Consider the following 20,420-nt stretch of genomic DNA (forward strand, 5'->3'; position numbering starts at 1 on the left):
ATATAGTATATTTTCGATTAATTCCTAAATTATTGATTTTAAATAGAAAATATGCATTTTTGAGACGTGTCAACATACTTTCCGCGGCGGCGACGACTGTATATCTAAAAATTGCAATGGAAACCGAAAGAAAATTAGCCGGCGACGATTGTTTCGCGACACGAAGCCCAGCCCGGTAGAAGTTATATCGAGGAGCTAATGGAAATGTCATAGCGAAACGTTAGTGCTGTCATTGATCGGATAGGTTCGTATACCTCTCGCGATTTGTTTAATTGTATCGAGATCGAGTGTCCAAGGATTGGTTGTTCGACGAGAGCAAACGAAACAGAAATTGTATTATTCGATACACGGTGCATCGAAGGGCCGTCGCGTCGACCGGTGGCGTTCAAGAAGACCATTGTCTAGCCTTGTGTCGCTGCCAGGAACAATCGTGCATGACAACTCGCACGCGAGACACAATAACGGGCCAGCGGCCCGTACCGGAACGGAACGGTTGTTATTGGACGAAGGGGAGAAGCTTTTTACGGCGGCGGTGTCATCGTGCGTCCCTGAGTAGAAAAACGAAAACGGCCGCCGACAATAACGAAACGCTCGGTCGTTTTGGATCGGCATGTGAGAGGATCCGGAGGGAGCCTCGTTATCTGCCCGTGCTTGTTATCAGAACTACACAATTAGGTTGTCCCAAAAGTTCGTTTCGTTGTCGATTAATGTGCTCGGTGCAAATAGTTCGAGTATTATAGTTTCTAAGAAAACCAATGGCATGGTTAAGATTTGGGAAGCTTAAGGAATAATAAAACATTAACGAGAGCAGAAGATTGTGTTGTTTGTGTAGGCTGATGTTGAATCTAACAATATTGGATGTGCACGTGGTGAAAGAAACTTTTAGGACAAAACGTTTCTTCGTTGCGACTGTAAAGAAAATAATACGGCATGGGGTAACATAAAGTTCTGTTCAATCGAACGTAACGATTACACAGACAGACAGAATTCCGTATCCTCCTCCTGTTCCTCATAACCAGACTGCGGATCGTTATGCGAGACAAAAATTGCTTGCACCAATTGCAAGTAACCACATAATAAACCACATAAACAGTTTTAGCCTGCTTGAATCATTTCAACAAGCTGAGAAAAATAGATTTGCAATCTGAAATCAATGTAACCTTTCTACTGGTTTTGCAAATTGCACTCACTCGTGTTTTCCATAAATCCGCATATAATCCGCCCGGTCTACTGACTGTACAGCGGAGGGGGTGAGTTTGAAGGGTAACGCGTTGTGTCCCCTACGTAATACAGAACGCGTCCCTCTGTCACGGGCTTTTTGGAGAGCGCTGTACACGTTCCCAGCGAGTACAACAATTTCCAGTTCATATTGCGGGCCGGCTCGCAATAACCGACGATACGCGCTGCTGGTCCACGGTATTTGCCAACGGCCAATATTCCTGTGACTTAACAAAGTAACGCGGAGCAGCGGCCATGGCGCGACTGCGACTGCGACGCTTTGCCGCAATGAAAAGGGAGGAACAGTAAACGCTCGGCATTTACCGCGAGAACCCTTAGAATGTACGCACTATCTCGTTCACGGCCGGTTTGCTTCTAAAAGAGTCGTAGATTCAGGGACGAGGGGTGTGCATCACTGCCCCCACGAAATACCGTTTATTATCGATCGTCGCTCGATCCCCCTCCCCCAACCCCGGTTCAATGTCGGCGTCGCGTCGGCCCCACCGATATACAGCCAGAACCCCTGAAAATCCCTCTATCGGCTACGAGGAACCGAACACACGCCTGCCAAGAGCGTTCTCTCTAGCCGTTCGATTTTACTTTCGAAGCGAACAACATTTCTCCTACGCCGCGCCGCGTCACACGCTCGACCGCCATTTCCCACCAGCATCAAACCCCCCCCCCCCCTCGACAGAACCTTCTGTTCTGAATGGCTGCCGATTTTCTGTCGGAAAGTGACCTCGCAACTGCGCTCGATAATTCTATCCTCTGGCAGCTGCTCTCGACTCCGATGGCCGGTGGTATAATCGATCCCTGCACGCGATTTTTCAATTACTACGATACACTCTGGGCCCAGCAACGAAGCCGATCTTTGCCGAATCGGTTTTTTCTTACTCGGTTGGTCGCGGGGCCAACTTGTGAAACTTGTCGTCGTCGGTACCCTCGTCTATCTTTTTACCTCGAAGCATTTTTTCGAACAGCTCTATTGCAGAAAATCTAAAGTCACCGAAATTGGCGATGACGAACACAAAAAGTTGGAAAGTTTCGAAACTTTCTTGGACAAAATTGAAGAATCTTTTTTCAACCGCGAACGTAATCTTAGATAACATTTGAAATGGGTCTTATGTACACTTTATTAAATATATTTTAAATGTAATATACAATAATTAAGTATGGACACTATGTTAAAAAGTTTCTATCAATAAATTTCATGACTTCTATGGAAAATATATATTTATATCGCTGTCCTTCTACTTATGTATCAAATAATAAGTTGCTAAAATTTTTTATGCTTTAGAAAAAAGTGTGCCACTCCTAAAGCCCAGATTTCGACACTGTAATTACACAACAGGTACAAATTGTATCACGATTAAGGAAAGCAGTAATAAATCGGAAGGAAAATTTAGATTGAAGAGTTATTATCGAATTATTTATGCATAATTCGTTAATTTTATGCTTGTAGAATGGAAAACAGGCCTATTTCTGTATTTATGGGCTGCAGTGCATACAATTTAAATCGAGATCGATTCAAGATATTTTCGGGTGTCGGAATTCATTGTCCCTGATCCACGTGTATCCACGTATAGGATATCAAATATACGATAACGTCTTATTTCAGTTCTTTGGTTCAAATTTACCTCGTAAGAAAGCGTGAGCGAAGTCTTCTCTTGCTTCAGCTGCTCGGCCCTGTGCTTGTGTTGCAGCAACCCCCGGGACGACTCCTCCATCCTGCAACAAATCAGACACGGTTCAAGGAACAGTCCAATTTTAATTCCCGTCGAAAAGATTTTATTGTTGAAAGAGCCCTCCCCGATCGCTTTCGCCTGTTTGTGCGAACTAAGGACCCCGTTGTTACGTTCGTTTCGTTCGTTTCGTTTGCTTTCGGCGTGTCAACTCGACCATGCTTGATTATTGCTATCTGAAAATTCAATTACGCCGACAAATGAGACGAACGGCGCGGCGCGGCGCGGCAGAACAATGCTCGCTCGTATCGATACATTTGCATAATGCAAAACGACGAAATCTCTTTTGCCGAACGGCGCTGGCCGATCAATCTTAGTAGTTAATTCACCATGAAAACATACACAATAATTTTGAAATAATATGATAATAAAGGTAAGTGCATAATAGAGCTGTGCGGGAACCCGGGAATTCCCGAATCCTGATGCCGGCGCACGGGATGGGAAGCATCGTATTATTGATAGTTCGGAAGACCGAACTATTTTTGATGTGTGATACATAAATGATCGACGCCGCCTCGAAATGGTATCACCCTCGTCTTAAGGGTTGAAATCAGCCCGAGCTAATGATTCGCCGTGTGCCTAAAGGTTTACACCACCGGGGAACTGGCGTGAAGGGATGCGATCGCGCGAGGAAAAATAAATTCACGGGCCCCCGTTCGATGTTGATTCGATTATCCGTTTCTTTGGAACGGGGCGGTGATTCGCGCGTGACGGTCGCGACTTTCCTCGAGAAATTTCTTCATGCGCACGCTCCGCGGGCTTAATGATCTGATTAGAGATACAACAAGAGGAGGGTCCCGGGGATGCTGAGATACGAAGCCGATTTAAGCTTTTCGAGGGAGACGAACCGAGGGCTTTCCTCAACGCTTGGCAACACCCTTTCCCCGTTTCCCCGTTTCCCCGTTTCCCTTCTCGTTTCCATCCGCTCGGCGCGGCCCCGCGCGCGCACACGACCATGCCTTCCTTCTAGCGTTTCCCGAGCCAACTTTCGAACTAACTGCCGACTTTCGGGGCAACTTGCAATTGTTTTCTATCACCGGAGCCATCTGCAGTCACGCGGAAGGGTTTAATGAAGATTAATTGGCAATTACTTAGCGGCACTCGGCTCTGCCATCGCCACGCACCGTCTTCCGTGAGGGGCGAACTTTTCGAATGGATACAGTTTTGTTCTTTAATCGCGTGCTCGAGCCACGTTTTATGCGAACCGGCTACGTATATGTACCGATTATGATCCGGGAAATCGTTAACGCTTTGACTGCCATGCCGCGGGACCAGCTTCCACGAAATCTCGTCAATTTCTCGACGTTTCATCGTGGCGTTTTTATTTTATTACAGCGCGTTGGTCATAGATGATTTGACCAAGTGTTAACCCCCCATCACATCTCCAATATTAATTAAAGTTCTGTGCCGCGGACAATGTACAACGAACGGTTTCTCGACTCCAATTACTTTGCGCTCAGTCTCGGCGCGGCGCGGCGCGGCGGCACGGTTTTCCTTTCGCCGTCGCGTCCTCTATCATAGAAGATTCCGTTTTGTGTACACATCGGATCTTGAAAAGAAACTCCGCGAATAAGCTGATCGTCCTGGCGAACTTGCTTGTTCAGTCCCGAGGAAGTCTGTGAACATTTGTGGAGTTCAAGGACGTTTAATCGGCTTAAAACTCCGCTCGTTAAAGTTTCCAGTTTGCCTTAACTCTTAATGTGCTTTCAAAACGATTATGAAAGTGGTCTTCGGCAGATTGAACTGTCCGATCGGCCTTAACGAAAGATAAACCGCGCGCGGCGGCTTTATTAGGCGACAACGCTTTATGCGCTCGGTTCTTCTTATCCCGTTATCGTTCCACCCCCGCCATAGTCATCCGCGTCGCATTCTCATCTCGTCGTTTATTAGGTCGTTGCGTAAATCCTGTCAAAACTCCTTTGTTTCCTTAAAAATGATCGCGGCAGCGACGGCGCGGTGCGGCGATCACAAAAGAATTGAAAGTTTGCCGCAAATTTTCTTAGGTTTTTTTTGTTTACTTGTTTCGCATTAAAACAATAAAAGTCACCAAGTTTCAGGCAAATTTATCTGCAAACACCGGAACACTATTTTGTTCTTTATTTCGCGAAAACTACGTGAAATTGACACGAGGGTTAACCAGCATCATCATTTGAGCGTATCGTAAAGTTGAATACACGCGGTAATTTTGGGGAACGGCGTCGAAATGGTCATCCCCGTTGGAGTTGGCGTAAAACAGACTGAAAATTTATACGAATTGCCCATGAATGCTAACAAACGAACCAGTCCTATCCCTCCGACGCGAGAGTAAAACACAAATAATTCAGGAGGATTCAGGAGTAACCTCGTAACCTCCTTCATTAGACTTTTACCCCGCGGTCGATTCGACCGACGAAATGGGGGACTTTCCACGCGGTGATTCCCGGTAACTTATCAACTGGGGTGCCGTTCTAGATACACCGGGCTTAAGAACAATGCTACGCAAACAGTAATTATAAGCGCAAACAGAACAGCGATTGTGCCACTGAGCTTGTTATACGGTGGATCATCAAGATTGCAGTCTTGGGAATTCAGTTTGCATAGGAATATCCTCCGCGCTTTTCTTCAGATTCCACGTGGGATCGATCACCTTACACACTGACTGCGAATCCCCAATCTTTCTGTACAACCGATTATTTTTTAAGTTTACTCTTTCGGCTACAGAAGTTTCTAGTTTCGGTAAAATTATTCCAACTATTTAAGAGCTGCGTCCGAGAGCGTGCCAATTCAGCATTTGTGTCCATAATTATGAAACAAGTCTAAATAATATGACTTGGACCACGTTTCAAAAATGCAAACGCTTGGTCTTTCATCGGAAATACACACAGTTCTGAACAGTTCGTGTCAACATTCATTTCGCGCGGCGACTGTATTCTCAAATCTAAATTCAAATTTCACTTTTAATCATTATATGTTTAAATCTAAATCGAAATCCAACTTTCAAGCATTATGTTTAAATCTAAATGGTGTCAAGCAGCAGCCTTTGTTTCGAAGTCGCGATGTTCCTGTTCACGCAGCTAGCCCCTAAAACAGTCCTCAATGTAATCAATCGAAAATGGATTTACATTCCTCGCCCCGTGTACATACATTGTATGTACATAGATACATCACTTTAGGCTAGATTACGAACCAGTTCCACCGGTTCGCTGTGTTTCCTGCGTTCCCTGCGTTCCCTGCGTTTCCGAGCGTGCTCCGACGACGGCAAGACGCAAACCGGAAGCCGACCGTTACCGCGAGATTTGAAGACATTAACGCGCAGCAAGTCCCAACCCCTCGGCACGGGCCATCCGAGTCTCTACAATATCGCAAGCCGAGGCATATGGCAGCGGCCAGCCGTTTCTCCTGATTTACGGCTATTGCCGCGCAAACTCGATTATAACGATGCCGGGGAACACGCCGCGCCGCGGCAAATTACAAGCGGAACCGCGTCGCGTCGCTGGATTTTCATTAAACGATAATCATCTTCCGCGGCCGCCTTGCCTCGCCTCGCCGGAAACAGACGGACAATGCGCGAATCCGTTGCTCGGATTTTTATCACGATTCCGATAGAATTTTGCCTGTGGCACACACGCGTCGTACCCCTTGTGGAAGGAACGCGGGCTGAGAAATATTTTTTATTAACACTTTGAACGCCACGTATCGCATAGTGGGTCGCCGCACAGTGGGTGACCTGTCCAGTGAATGAACACTTACGACGATTAGAGTAAAGTACTTAGGGTAAACTATTATGGCACTACCTTATTGTGTATCTTGTAAAGGAGAAAAGTCGCACTCTAGTGAGAAAATCCTCGAACAATAGTTTACCATGTTTACTCAACACTGTGCACAGTGCACAGTGCACCGTATCTATATGTAGATTCTGTATACACCTAGTATCGCGATTCTCCGCCAGTTGTGTCTGCACGTGTCGAATATTTTTGCGGTTAGATTTTTTAAGTTAATAATAAGTTATTTTGAAACGTTTGAACATGTCTGTAGTTTCAGTTTATTTATATTAATGTTTCCCAACTGTTGCATGTTGGTTTCGACTGAAATTCATTTTCTCTTTGTCCAGTACTGTAGTATTATCTCGGTCCACTAGTATTACACAGGAAATGCATCTACAACTGGTAATTTTGTGGACGAAAAAGAGCATTCTAAAATAATCGATAAATGACATCAAGAAAAAGTGGTTCATATTTGGGCACTTTACCCCCCCAAGTGTTTCAAAGCTCAGGGATTTTCTGTGTTTCCCCAAGTAAAAGTTTATTTGGTAAACTAAATAAATTGTCCCCATGAAACTTTTACTTTCTATGAAAATTCCACAACAGCAGACATCGATAGTGAAAGATAGATTACGGTCGCGATAGGTTTTAACAGCGAGAGCGTGCAGAATGCGGGTTCGTGGTGAGAGAGAAGAATTGTTCCACTAAACATAATTCACCGATAGTCCTATGTTGTATCCGAGCACAGGGCTGGCAATTATTGGCGGGCTCGTGTTGGCCGGTTCGCGGAGGATTGATCAAGACCTCGTGTTTCTCTTCTCCTCACCCCGCCGCGACTACTTCTTTCAGCGACAGAAAACATTCTCGGCGGACCATTAATCTCGTCGTTTCGGTGAATTGAGTCGGATCGTGGGCATTTTTCAACGGTGAACACGGTCCAGGAAGATGTATTGTTACAAGGCAGCTCGTGGTTGCTAAATGTCGTCGATTCTTCAGCGATAAATTGGAAAAAAACCAACTGGTCGTCTCCTCCTCTTTTCGCGATAGAAACGTCCCCTTGGAAATGATTAGATTTATCGCTGCGGACCGAATTTGTGGTTTTTCGTGTTACTCTGGTAGGCGTTAAATACGGTAGACGGTTGAACACGTTCTTTTCGATAGTGGGTTAAATAATTGGATAGAAAAATAGTCATCGCTTGATTATTTTTACAGAATACAATCTTTGCAGTCTTTGCAATCTTTACGATCTAAATGAGTTGTTGAAAATAATAGGAGAAAGTTCTGGAGTCACAAGTCACAAGTGGTAACAGAGAATTGGGAAAAAATGTAATGTTCAGCTATAAGATACTTTGTTTTAGCGAGAGAAAGATAGATAAAAGTGTGTCTGAGCGGTCGTCTCCATCCACTAGAGAGAGTGGAAACCGAGTGACTTTCGACGGCCTGCGATATAACGTACCTGAACTACTTGAATTCGAGATAAACTCGCGACAATACTACTTTCTTTACGTCCCTCCATTTCTGTTCTCTATGAAATAAGAAGATCCCGATGTTTACGTAAATACACATATGTATATAATATATTACATATTTTTTTTTATTTGGGTTGTTCGGAAAGTCTCCGCCGATTTTTCGATTAAATTGAAAATAACAAAAATTGTGCTAACAATCAAGTTTATTTAATAATATATGCACCATTTTGTTCGACAACAAAAATTACTAGCAACCGTTATCATAACGCAAATTGTGGTGTTTCCGTATAAATAAATTGTTAATTAAAACATAACTGATAAAAATATCTCTTTGTATTAGTTCTGATCATATTTTTCGTGCACATTTTTTGTGCATATTTGCATATGCTTCTTGCATATTTTACGTGCATAAAGATCCGCAGTCTAATGATAAGAATTTTCATCTGTACACGTCCAATCATTCATTTTTGTCGAACCTGATATTTTCGGGTTCTCGCACCCCTCTGATACTTGGAGAATCAATTATATTAATTTATAGATGACAGAAGACGCGCGAGACACGTTGCATTTAATCTCGCAATTATGGAGTTGCCATTGTGGTGAAACAAGTGGTGAAGCGCGTGAAATGGTCGCGTCGGTCGCGTTTAACGTAAGATAGCCAGCAGCACGACGACGGCGACACGCAGTACAATTTTTAATCACTGTGTGGCCATTAGGACACGCCGTTAAACGTTCGCAACAAAACCACCACGGAGCAAAATAATAATCTCGTGTCGGTGTGGAGAGATCTCGCGTGCGAGGAGAAACGAGGAGACATCCTCGCAGAGGTTCATCCTCGCCGACGCGTAATAGTAATTTCGGCGGACGATAATGGCGCCAGCACACAAAGGCGCACGCCATCGCCGCAAGGGCGGCTTTAACACCCGCCCCACGCGATTCAATAATATATTCGCGGATACCTGTTTACCTTAGCCCCACCGTCTGCGTTTGCACAGCTCACGCGCGCGTAAACGTGCGTGCCCCTCTATCGCTCGCGTGCGATCTAACGTGTAAACAACAATTACTCGACGCCGGCCACCGCCGGCCACCGCCGGCCACCGTCGCCCACGCCAAGATTCCTTTTCGAGCGGAATCGTTCGCCGAAGCCCGGTCGCGTGATCCAGAAACAAAAAGAATTGGGGGTTGCGACAGCTGGAATCATTGTTTGCCGTTTGCCTAATTTTATGGTCTCCAGGGAGGAGGACGTTTTATGGCAGAGTTCTTTCATTTGGTCTCTCTCTCCTAATGCATTCAACGCTCTAATGTCGCAGCGCGCTGTTCAGCAAGTTTGCAGCATTCGAAAAGCAAAAAGAAATAAATGGTTCGACTGGGAATGATCGCGATCCAGTTTCCGTGGATAAAGGATCGAAGCCAAGGCAGTTTCCAATCGGACGGAAGGCTGTTCGTCTCTCAGAGCCGTAGAAGTGAATAATTTGCGGCCCGTGGAAATTCACTGAAATATAGGGTAAAGCGTCTCGCGTGCAATGCATTCGTACGGATTGCACGGGGGCGATGTTCCCCAGTGACAGCGAAGATAAACGGGCGGTTTTTGTGGGCCGAGGGTGGGACGCGCGAGAGCCTTTTCTCAGAAGGCGAGAATAAATATTTGATGGCGAGCATCACTCGCGCGATGGAAACTGGTGACACGATAATGGCTAGTTTATTAGACGCGGACTTTCTTTCAGGTAGCAAAAGCTTCTACACAGTGCTGGATTCACGGCTGACATGAGGATTGATCGTTCGAGATACGAAAATGCGGATGGAATGCATGTTTTATTTTATATTGGGTTGGGGAAAAAGTTTCTTCGTACTTTAATGCCAGAAATGAATCAAGCTTTTTCCATATTTTAAATGAACTTTATCAAATCAAGTATGTGCCGTTTTGATCGACCACCTTTTCACATTTTTCAGGTAAAACCATAATATCCTCGCTGCGACACGTGATTGTCGCAGACCTCTTTTCAAGTCAACCTGCCTGCACACCGTTAAGAGAGTTCTGTAGGGACCGAAACGAATGGTAGTGTGATGGTGCAATATCAGGACTATACCTGTGCATTAGGTAGCAGGCAGATGCATCAAAACTTCCCAGCCAAGTTCTATTAATTTTTCATACAGATAGAAGACGACGCCTTTCCCGTTTATCAGTTCTGATCGCTTTCTCTCTCGATTGCTTGACGTAATCTTTCCAGTTGTTGACTGTGTATAGAGGTTGGAGTCAATCGTTTGACCGAATGGCAGCAGCTCGTAGCGAATGATTCCCTAATTATGACCTTATTTGTTCCTTATGAAGTTAATCGTGAATGGTTGATTAAATTTTTGCCTAACTCTGCTATAAATACCATTGTTTACACGAGTCGGCGCATTTTTGCACGATTCTCGATTCGCAGGATCAGTCATAGTCCGCATGATGTCGGTCGCAGCCTGGCCGGGATCAATTTTGAAGGGCCGCGAGCACGAAAATTTCACATTTCACACGGATCAAACACGTGACGCTCGTGAAATGGACCGCGTACTCCATGGTGCATGGGAATTGATGGTTTATCTTGGTTGATGCCGTAGTAGCCTCGACGAAGGGCGATAATAATCGGCCGATGCTCGCAGGATTGTTTTCCCACAAAGGTTTTCGTTTATCGAATGGAATCGCGTGTCATTCGTGGGATCGTATTATGCGAAACGAAATCTACCCCAATTTTCAATCTACCGAGCGCGGCCGATTATTATCGCTCGTGACAGCTTCGATCAAATAGGACTGATAGCGGGGCCTGGAAATCGACTACGCACAATTCCATCCGGGAATTGTTAACGATGCGGGTGACGCGAATTTACCGGCAAAGTGTCGAAAACGGGATTTTCTTTGACACGCTCGCCTCTTGTAATCGACCTTGCAATTAAAATGTCGCGACCATTCTACAACAACCTTTATATCCGCGGAATAAATTCACCGTATTCGGAACAAACAAATTTCCAATCCGATTTTCCAAGCGTATTATTCCCACGATAATTGTTATCTGATATTATAATCGGATTATAAGCGAGTGCTTATTTAATGGAGAACTTAACTAACGCATATATTAAATTGTTCTGATTGCTGTCTCGCGTCTCGTTGGACAGAGTAATAGACTTTTATAGGCTGACTGTAGGGGTAAACTATTCGATTTATGAAACTAATCAAATGAAAACAGTGAAATATCTCACCCTGTCGAAAGGACGTATTCTTCGTTATGGCAGAGCTCACCCTATATTGCTGTTCCCTTTAGGCGAAGCTGCGTGCCTAATCAACGCGGAAACCGTTCGATTCATCGGATTCGTAAACGATCACTGTCGATTACGTTTCGTGGACCGTCGATACACGCGCGGCTGGTTTACGAGAGCCGGGCGACGACAAAAGGAAGGAAGCAAGAGAGAGAGAGAGAGAGAGAGAGAGTATGAAAGGGACGGGGGCGAATAGAGAAGGGCTACACTGCCGGTCATAAAACCTGTAATAAACGGTGCCGTGTATCTGGCTAATACAATGCGATGGTAACCGTGCTTAACAGGCACTCGTAAAACTGTATTCGGTAAAATAAATTGAACGGCGCGGCGCGGCGCGGCGCGGCGCGGCGCCGTCATAGAGCGGAATAGCGGAGCCCGATCCCGCGAAATGCAATAACGCCGAACGTGTCCCGGGAATAGAACAATACCGGACGAATCGTAGACCGCCATCGAATCCACCGTCAGCTGTTAAATTCGGTTTTACAGGAGTTTTCGTTCTCTGTTCCCGACGACCACGCATTGTTCGCCGATCTCTGGACAAATTGCACAGCGAAATTTTTCGATCGCCGCGCAGCTGGCTCGATGTTGCTGAAAAAAATATCTTACGATCCAACCAAATTGATTCTTCCGCCGGCTTCAAATGTCCCGGTAGTCAATGTATACACTTTCTACTCTGTTCCTACGAATCGAGTATTGCAAATTTCCTTTAACGCAATATTGTAACTTCACGTTGCAGCGAAGTAACATGTTTAGAAGAAAGTGTTAATGTGTTTTAAGGAAGCTTAAAAATCTTGTTTCGCACAATAATCGAAAACGGAATGATTAGATCACGTTACATTGAGAATGAGTTGTTGGTTTGTGCCTCAAGCCTTTCTGTTGCTGTTGAACGATCTATTAAAGAATCTCCGGCCCACGCACGCATTGACTTCCAAAAATAATGGAATAATCGCCGGTGGATAATGTGTTAATGGATAACGGTTAAGCGAAATTTTATGGAAAATTCCGCCGGGCGTAATTATACATATAATGCTCTAAAAGACACCGTGTGTGGATATCATTCGATGATATTTTAACGACACACGCGTCGCCCGTCATATTTTACGGCATAATTGCGCGGAGGATTCGCAATTACGCGGAAAAATGAAAAGTGTCGGGAGGAAATGGCAGCTAATTGGACGTTAATGGGCGTCAACACGCGGACGGGTCGTAATTCCGTGGTAATTTTCGATCGTTACCATCGAAACCGTTCCCATTTCCACCGCGGTCTTTGGAATTGAATAATTTTCACCGATCATTTCCGCGTTCGCGCTGGCTATGCATCCGTACGAGTTTCTGCCTAACCCGACGACGACGGCCTCCTCTCACGGAATCGGAAATAGTTCAGCCTCCTTCTATGCCGATGCAAACTCTAGTCTGCAATTTACCGAACTTGCGTTCCTAAAATAGTTTCGCCCCCCCCCCCCCCCGTTTCGATACACAACGTTCTCCGCCAACGTTAATTGGAAACTACAATTTTATTTCATGCGCAAACTTTTCTCCATGGTACAATCTTCCTACAATTTTATCCAATTACAGCACGATTTCCTATATATGTAGTGATTCTGACAAACGGTAGCACATCCTTTACTACCTAATTCAACATTATTTATCGAACAATATGAACAATTAACATACCTACAATTAGGTGTATGTTGCAAATTTAAATATACTTTAAAAATCAGTTTTCCCCATGCCGGAATATAAAATTAAATGTGAGAAAAGTGTTAGAACCTGCGATAAATAAAGAGAGAGTTTTGGGCATATTCGGTATATTTCAACTGAAATTTCTACAACTCTTTATGAGAAAATACTCTGCGTGAACACACTAACATATTTTTACTTTCATATAATGAATGATTTCTGATTATTAATTATTAATACTTGGTTGTGTCGCGGTTGTTTCCGCGCGGTGACTGTATGTATGTATCCAAAGAAATCAATTTCTTGAATAATTCCTCAAGGATGCATCTATGTATACGAGGAGGTATTGCCGATTGTGCTGAAAACGCTTCGCCGTTCGGGAGTGAAAGTTTGCGGCAAAAAGGTTGTTGCAGCGAAATTTTTCGCGGATACAAAGCGGACGCGCGCAATAAAACTGCATGACGAGCTTACGTCGCGACGTAGCAGCGAACGAGTTGGCGTCACCGAAAGAAATCGATCGTCGGCTCCGTCATCGCGCGCGTTCGTTGTCCTCTCGCGAATGAGCGTATCGACGCGAGCCGTGCGACGAGCTCTATGTACGAGCCACCGCACCGTCGCGTCGCGACGTTTTAAAATCATGGGCAAACATTGCGCCCCGCCAGCCCACCGGAAATTACCTAACAGCCTTGTTAAGTGTGCACTCGCCCGCGCGTGATTCTCGGCCGGCTCCGGAGCGGACAGAAGCGGAGCGGGGCAGAGTTTGAGGTCCCGGGTCTGGTCTGGGCCGAAGCGACGACGACGCAGCCCGTTTAAAACAGAGAATCTTCTGTCGTCGGCGTCGTGCAGAAATTAAACATTCCAACCCCGTGCAGGGCCATTGTGTTTTTTTACGAGCGGGCCGCGCGTTACTTTCGCGCGACCAGGGACGAAATTGAATTTTCCATTCAGCTTGAACCACGCTGGCCGCGTTTCCAGCGAGCCACGAGTGGACCCATTAACAACGCTGAGGAACAATGACGGCTAAATAGGCGCGTCGAGGGGGAACACGCGAATGTTCACCCCCGGAAGACGGGCCTTTCTCACTGCTTCACGCGTTTAGGCCCCGTAATTACTCACTCGTCTGACAAACATAATCCTCTTATTACATTTAAGATTAACACTTTACATACCGGAAGCCTATCAACAAGATTTTCAATAATTGTGCTGTAGTGCCGTATCGAAAGAAAGCATAGAAATTTTTTTTTACATTACAATTTTAAATGGAGGTACTAGATGACGTTATCGAGGGTGACTCGTTAGTTCAAAATGAAAATTGCTTTTGCTATTGAAGGTTCCATTAGGAAGTGTCTACCATAGTCGCCATGTACCATAGATTTTTCAAAATTATGCAATAATCACCGGTCGGTCATTACCGCGTTAATCTCGTTTCTCAGAAACGAAGCAGAAAGAATCTGTGAGACGCGTCGAGGGTTCATGCCGGTTACGCACGAGTCACACTAACCTTTTAGCTGTGTTGGACGAATTCGTTTTCACTGTGGTGAACGAAACGAATGCAATTTTAGTAGGATTTTCGAATGCGGAAGGGGTTAACCTCTTGCCGTATCATTTTCTTTAGAGTTACAGTGCTATTAACACACGTCTTTATCCGGAATAGTAAATGTATATGTTTTGCACGTCTACATTTATTTCAATGCTCTTTAAACATTTGCTTACAAACGAATCAAATTTTATGGTATATCATGTAGAAAGAAAGTCATAACTCTGGTTTGACTCGTTAAAGTACGGCAAGGGGTTAACCTGGTCGCGCTAGTGTTTTCAGTTTTCAAATTAGCGCCAAGTAATACAACAATCGCAGAAGCGCGAATCAATCACAAGAGATGGCGCGGAAGAGAGTTTGTTCCAGCGATGGTGACCGACACGGCGACGAAGTGCGACCGGTATACGAAGGAGAATACAAGGGAGAAGATCCACAAACGCTTGCTGAAGAACATCTCCGACCTTCGGCTTCGTCGTAACAACGGAATCAAGAAAGAGAAAAAAGGTAAGAAGAGAAGGAGAGGATGAGGTAGAAGCGGTAGGGGTGGCGGAAAAGGTAAAAACACGGCGAAGGAAACGGACGTCGAGTGAAATCTAGCGAAACAAGGGAGAAAGAGTTAAAATAGAGAGTATGCAGCGAGACGGAAGAGCGGGGACGCGCAAAAAAGGGAAAGACTGTGTGGAAAGTGCAAAAAGGATGAAGGTGAGAAAGAATGGGAAATCGGCGAGCGGGTGCATCAAACGACCTGCGCAGCTGTTGCACGCCACGCCGCGCCGCGCCGCACAGTGGGTAAAATCGACGTTCTAGCTGTTCACGCCTATTTCACCATTATTTCAATACATAAAGACCACATTAAATAGGTCGTTGGATTCGTCTTGCCGTCAGCTATAACATTATTGAATAAAAAATATATAGTTATAAATAAATAATGAAAGTGACCACAATTTTTTATTGAAAAAAAATTTTTTTGGAAATTTTTTGTATTGATATTTGTAAAAGACTGTGTACTGATTACTTTTCGTAGGAAACATTTTTTTGTCACACCACCCGAAATGTCTGAAAACTCGTGTGAATAATGAATAATATTTGAAAACTGGGTGTTCACGCCTATTTCACCATTATTTCAATACATAAATAGGTCGTTGGATTCGCCTTGCCGTCAGCTATAACAGCGGCGGCAACATTAGGATCGTCGCGTCGAGCGATTCCTGTCGGCCCGCGTTCGTTGCACAATGCAGATTTGGACGCTGAGAAGCGTCGACTACTTGCACATTGCGCTAATTAACTCTGGTGCGATCTTTGGTTGAGACACGTCCGCTTAAAACACACGTACTGTTGGATCGTGACATTCTGTTCGGTTGTCTTCAATATTTTTCTACTTTTTAAGAAAATTCCAAGTAGACATTGAATCTTGATGCAGAATAAAAATTCTGAGCGATTCGAAACGCACAGACGTACAAATTCGATTCGTATACGTTGTGCGAACAATAAATTGGTCTAGAAACAATTGAACCGTTTCAGTTGAGAACAGATGCAACAGTCGTGTTATATGAAATTAATTTATTTTCACGACCAGCTCCACGATTCCCATCGGTTTTCATTATTCGTGTGATTAATCAGGAGCTAAATAATAAATTACCTTTCATATATCGTTGAGTCAACTAACCGCTGCGGCACGAACGAATGCAGTGACGTTCGAATCGTATTAATATCTGATCTGATTCCTCTAATTATTAATACTTCTCGAACATGCGCGTTTGATTAGGCGGAACGCTATTCAATTCGATTTCAATTTCACACTATGCACAAGTAATTGAATATAATAATTAATTAATACGCGACTATTATATCCCGTATAGCTTGAATAACGTTGCTCGAATAAAATCGTATACAGGATAGGTTTAATCGGACTTGGTTCTCACAGTGGTTCATGGCTAAGGATTTTTTTAAAGAATCCTCCAATAGCAACAGCAGATTTATATATATATATATATATATATATATATATATATATATATATATAAAAATAAACCCCAACAACTCGCCATCGATAACAAAATCCAATAATTTCCTTCGGGATTATTCTGTGGAAGAAGATTTTTAAGCTTCCATTTGGAGCAGCACGATTACTGAAAAGTGAAAAGCCTGTTAATAGGCTTTCGGTAGGTAAAGTGTTAACAACATCCGTGCAAGGAACACTTATATTGTCACGTATGATTTGAAGGAGATCGAGTTCTCTGTTAGCAGGAGATTCGAGAAAGGGTCGAAAGGGACGGTCAGCGATACGTGTCGCGTTAACCGGCGCGATTATTCATTCAGGACAGAGACCCGTCGTCGGTTGGTATATCCGGCTGGTTGTGATGCATCGTGTCGCGTTGCATTCTCGAAAACAAAAATGTCCGGCCGGACGCATTCTGGTTGCGTGTTACATACTCGGTGCCCGTGAGCCCGGCGCGGCGCGGCGCGCGGCGTTCTCTCCCCTTCTTCCTGGAACGAACGCGAGGAATTCACGGTGCGCGGCGCGTTGGATTGATCCTTCAACCCGTTCGAACGCCCCCCCCCCTCTTCTTTTCCTGCAAAGCGTGACGAGGGTAAAGTATGATTAGGATCCATCAGCGTTCACCGCGATCCCGCGAAGGATCCTGCGTTTATTTCTTCGGCCGACAGACTCTCGAGACACGACAAGACTCGCAGCAGACCAGCTTTTTCCAACGGGAAACAACGAGGGTTTATGCTTTGTTCCGGCGATTTACTATTAGGGGATCAAGCGAGATTGAATTCTATGGCGCTGGGAAAATGTCAGGAGCTCGTGAATATTTGTTCGAGCACGCGCACGGTGTTTTACAATTTGCGGGGATTGCCCAAAGGATCACATTCGAGGTTTATAACATGCTCTTCGATGTTGAACATTTCTAGATTCTCCGACTCATTTTCTTCTTATTTGGTGCCACCACAGAGGTCTGCAATTTAATATTAGGTATGTAGTCCGAAAAGTTTCTTTCCTTTAACGCTAAACCTCAAATGACCGGTTTTATATTTTTAATTTCACAATTATTGAAATTATTAAGTTACTTACGTGGAAATTGTTTCCAAGCACGTGTAATAGAAATGGCAAAAAATCTAAATAAATAGAATCATGTCATTTTTAGAAGCTAAAACATTTTCATCGCTTTTAGTGCTCGGTAGGTTCATCAGCGTTAACCCCTTGCCTTACGATTCATTTTACAGTTTTATTGACTAGAATTTTTTTTCTACATCGAAATTTCCAAAAAAGGAGAATATTGATATCAATTGTGTATGCCTATAGCTGTATGTTCTCCAATAGCTGTATATCAACAAAACTAAAATAGAATTTTATTTCGGTTTAAAGGAAAGGGGAATTAACATACATACACACCTGTCAGACACACGATATTGTAAGGCAAGAGGAAAATATTGCTAAATAAATATTAGGTTGTCCTAAAAGTTGGTTTTCGATGCATGCACATAATGCAAATTCATTTTAGGCGATACCAAAAAACATTAACATAAAGATTATCGCATCGTTTGTCTTTTTACAATTTAGCAACATTAAAGGCACACATTCTGAAAGAAACTTTTCTGACAACCTAATATAATTCAATGAATCAAACTTAGCGTACTTGGGGGCACTGTTGGAGCGTGTTCAAGTGAAACATAAGGTTTGCCGTACTTTTTGGAAAATCCCACATTGTTAGAGATTTCCCCGACTCGTTGATATCTAGTAGATATGTCGTCTTCCTTCAAATACAATAGAGGTACGTACCGCAACCCCGTTTGACCATTACTTCTAATTGCGAGCACGTCTACACTCTGTAGACACCTCCGACAACATCCACCGCCTTTTATCTCGAGGTTAGGTGTATAACTTTTACAGTTACTTTTCGAGCACCCTATGAATCAGACCGGGACGATCCGCAGTGATCCGAGGAGGACTGAATTCGGCGTGATTGTTAACAACGTTTCGTGAATCACGTCCCCCTCGAATCGTATTAATTGCTGATCGCTGAACGTCACCGAAGTGGATGCGCCGTTAAACGATATCCGAGGGAAACTGAAACGCGCGATGGAATTACGGTGTAGCGATATCCCGACGCGATTCGATGCACGAAAAGTAGAGGCGGCGGATAGGCTATAATTTCGTTTAGAGGCGCAATAAAACGGCATAGATTTATCGGATACGTATATGACGTCGTCCCGTCGCGTCGCGTCGGGATGTTCAGGTGAATTGAGACGCAAACCCACCCGGGGGATGGATGCCGGCATCCAAAAGGGCGGGCACCGTTATTGCTGTCTGTAGACTGTCATTTCCGTCGTCGGCAGCACGGCAGATATAACAGTCGTCGTGTAGGGCTGTTATCGACTTTCCACCAGATACCAGTCGCGATTGATCGCGTAATACGTCTTCCACTTTACGATTTTCGCGAATCTCTGTCAGGGGCGCTTCTACGTGGTACAAAGCGAAAGTATCGTCGTCGAGTGGCGGCTCTGGATATGCGAGATAAAGTGGCATTACGCGAAATCCAGCACAGTGTTTTATGGCCGCTGGAACAGAGCCGAAATTTATATGTATACGGGAATAAATTCGTAATGCAACCCGTTTAACATAAAGCCCGATGAGGTCGGCCGGACGCGATCCTGGACTAAAATCTTTGATTTTACTCTGGACTTCCATCACGATTGAATTACTAGACTGCGGATTTTATGCGGATTTATGACAGAAATGAGTAGGCACCATTTGAAACAGTTGAAAGATTAAAAGACTTTAAGAGGTTAGGTACAATTAAGTCTCCACAACACAACTTGTATCTTCGAAGTATGTGTGTACCTTTGTGCCCTCTCGTAAACCCGCTAAAAGACTTGTCAAGAGTATTAATATATTATTTTCATTACGTTAAAATGATTAGCGAAAAATTAAAAATATTTAGCTGCTATGTCTTGCAACTGATGCACAAACTTTTTATTTTGCATAATATGTTGCATTTTATAGTTTTAGTATTTTTTTAATGTAAATCCAAATTAACAACTACAATAATCTAGCAATTTTACAAGGAAAATATTAAAGAAATTGGAAATGGGTACCACCCAGTACATACACCCGGTTAACGGCGTATTCTAATGGAACGGTAAGAAAGAAAGTGGTACAGTAGTAGTGATCGCGATACACGACAAGGAAGTAGAGTTACCGAAGTGCCCACAGGTTTCGAGGATTGAAATAGCGACGCTCTACGGGTTGTCCGATCCAATGGAAACGTCTGTCGCGATTACGTAAAATAAGGAAGTGACGTATCGGTAAATAGTGGGAACCGATAACGACTGCCGAATCGCGATAAGACTCGATCGACCGACGACTCTGGAGTTGTGGAGTTGAAGGATGGGGTATTGGAAGTCCTTGGACAGTAGCGTTCAATGGCGGGATTATCTCGTCTTGATACAGGCAGCTATACATATAGGCTGCAAGACTGAATACTCGAGATAGCACGCTCATAGATCAGGATATTTACGATCGAGGACTCGTAGGATTTCCTACATGTTGTTTCAGACGGAAAAAGTGTAACGTAGACAGGTTTGGTATCTCTGGAATTGATAAACCGCTTCTAATTTATGAGATGTAATCGTGTATACGCGTACGTAATATACGGCGATGTGTGTATCATAATCATAAGTTGGCTGTGTACTTCCTAGTATCAAGAATATGAGGTGCGGGGGGCTCGATATCGGCGAC

General features: G+C 44.1%; 1 protein-coding gene across 15 annotated transcripts in view; it reads right to left on the bottom strand.

Moving 5' to 3' along the window:
• The window catches only part of LOC143207673 (uncharacterized), a 378,264-nt gene that overhangs the window by 31,316 nt on the left and 326,528 nt on the right, over positions 1-20,420 (bottom strand). For all 15 annotated transcript variants that reach the window (XR_013008715.1, XM_076421369.1, XM_076421373.1 and 12 more), the window contains one exon: positions 2,856-2,946. Coding sequence is in view for 14 of the 15 variants with exons in the window: in XM_076421369.1 (XP_076277484.1) it covers positions 2,856-2,946 (91 nt within the window). In the remaining variant the exon portion in view is untranslated. The remainder of the gene's footprint in view (positions 1-2,855; positions 2,947-20,420) is intronic.

This window comes from Lasioglossum baleicum, chromosome 4, assembly GCF_051020765.1.
Source record: "Lasioglossum baleicum chromosome 4, iyLasBale1, whole genome shotgun sequence".
Lineage (NCBI taxonomy): Eukaryota > Metazoa > Arthropoda > Insecta > Hymenoptera > Halictidae > Lasioglossum > Lasioglossum baleicum.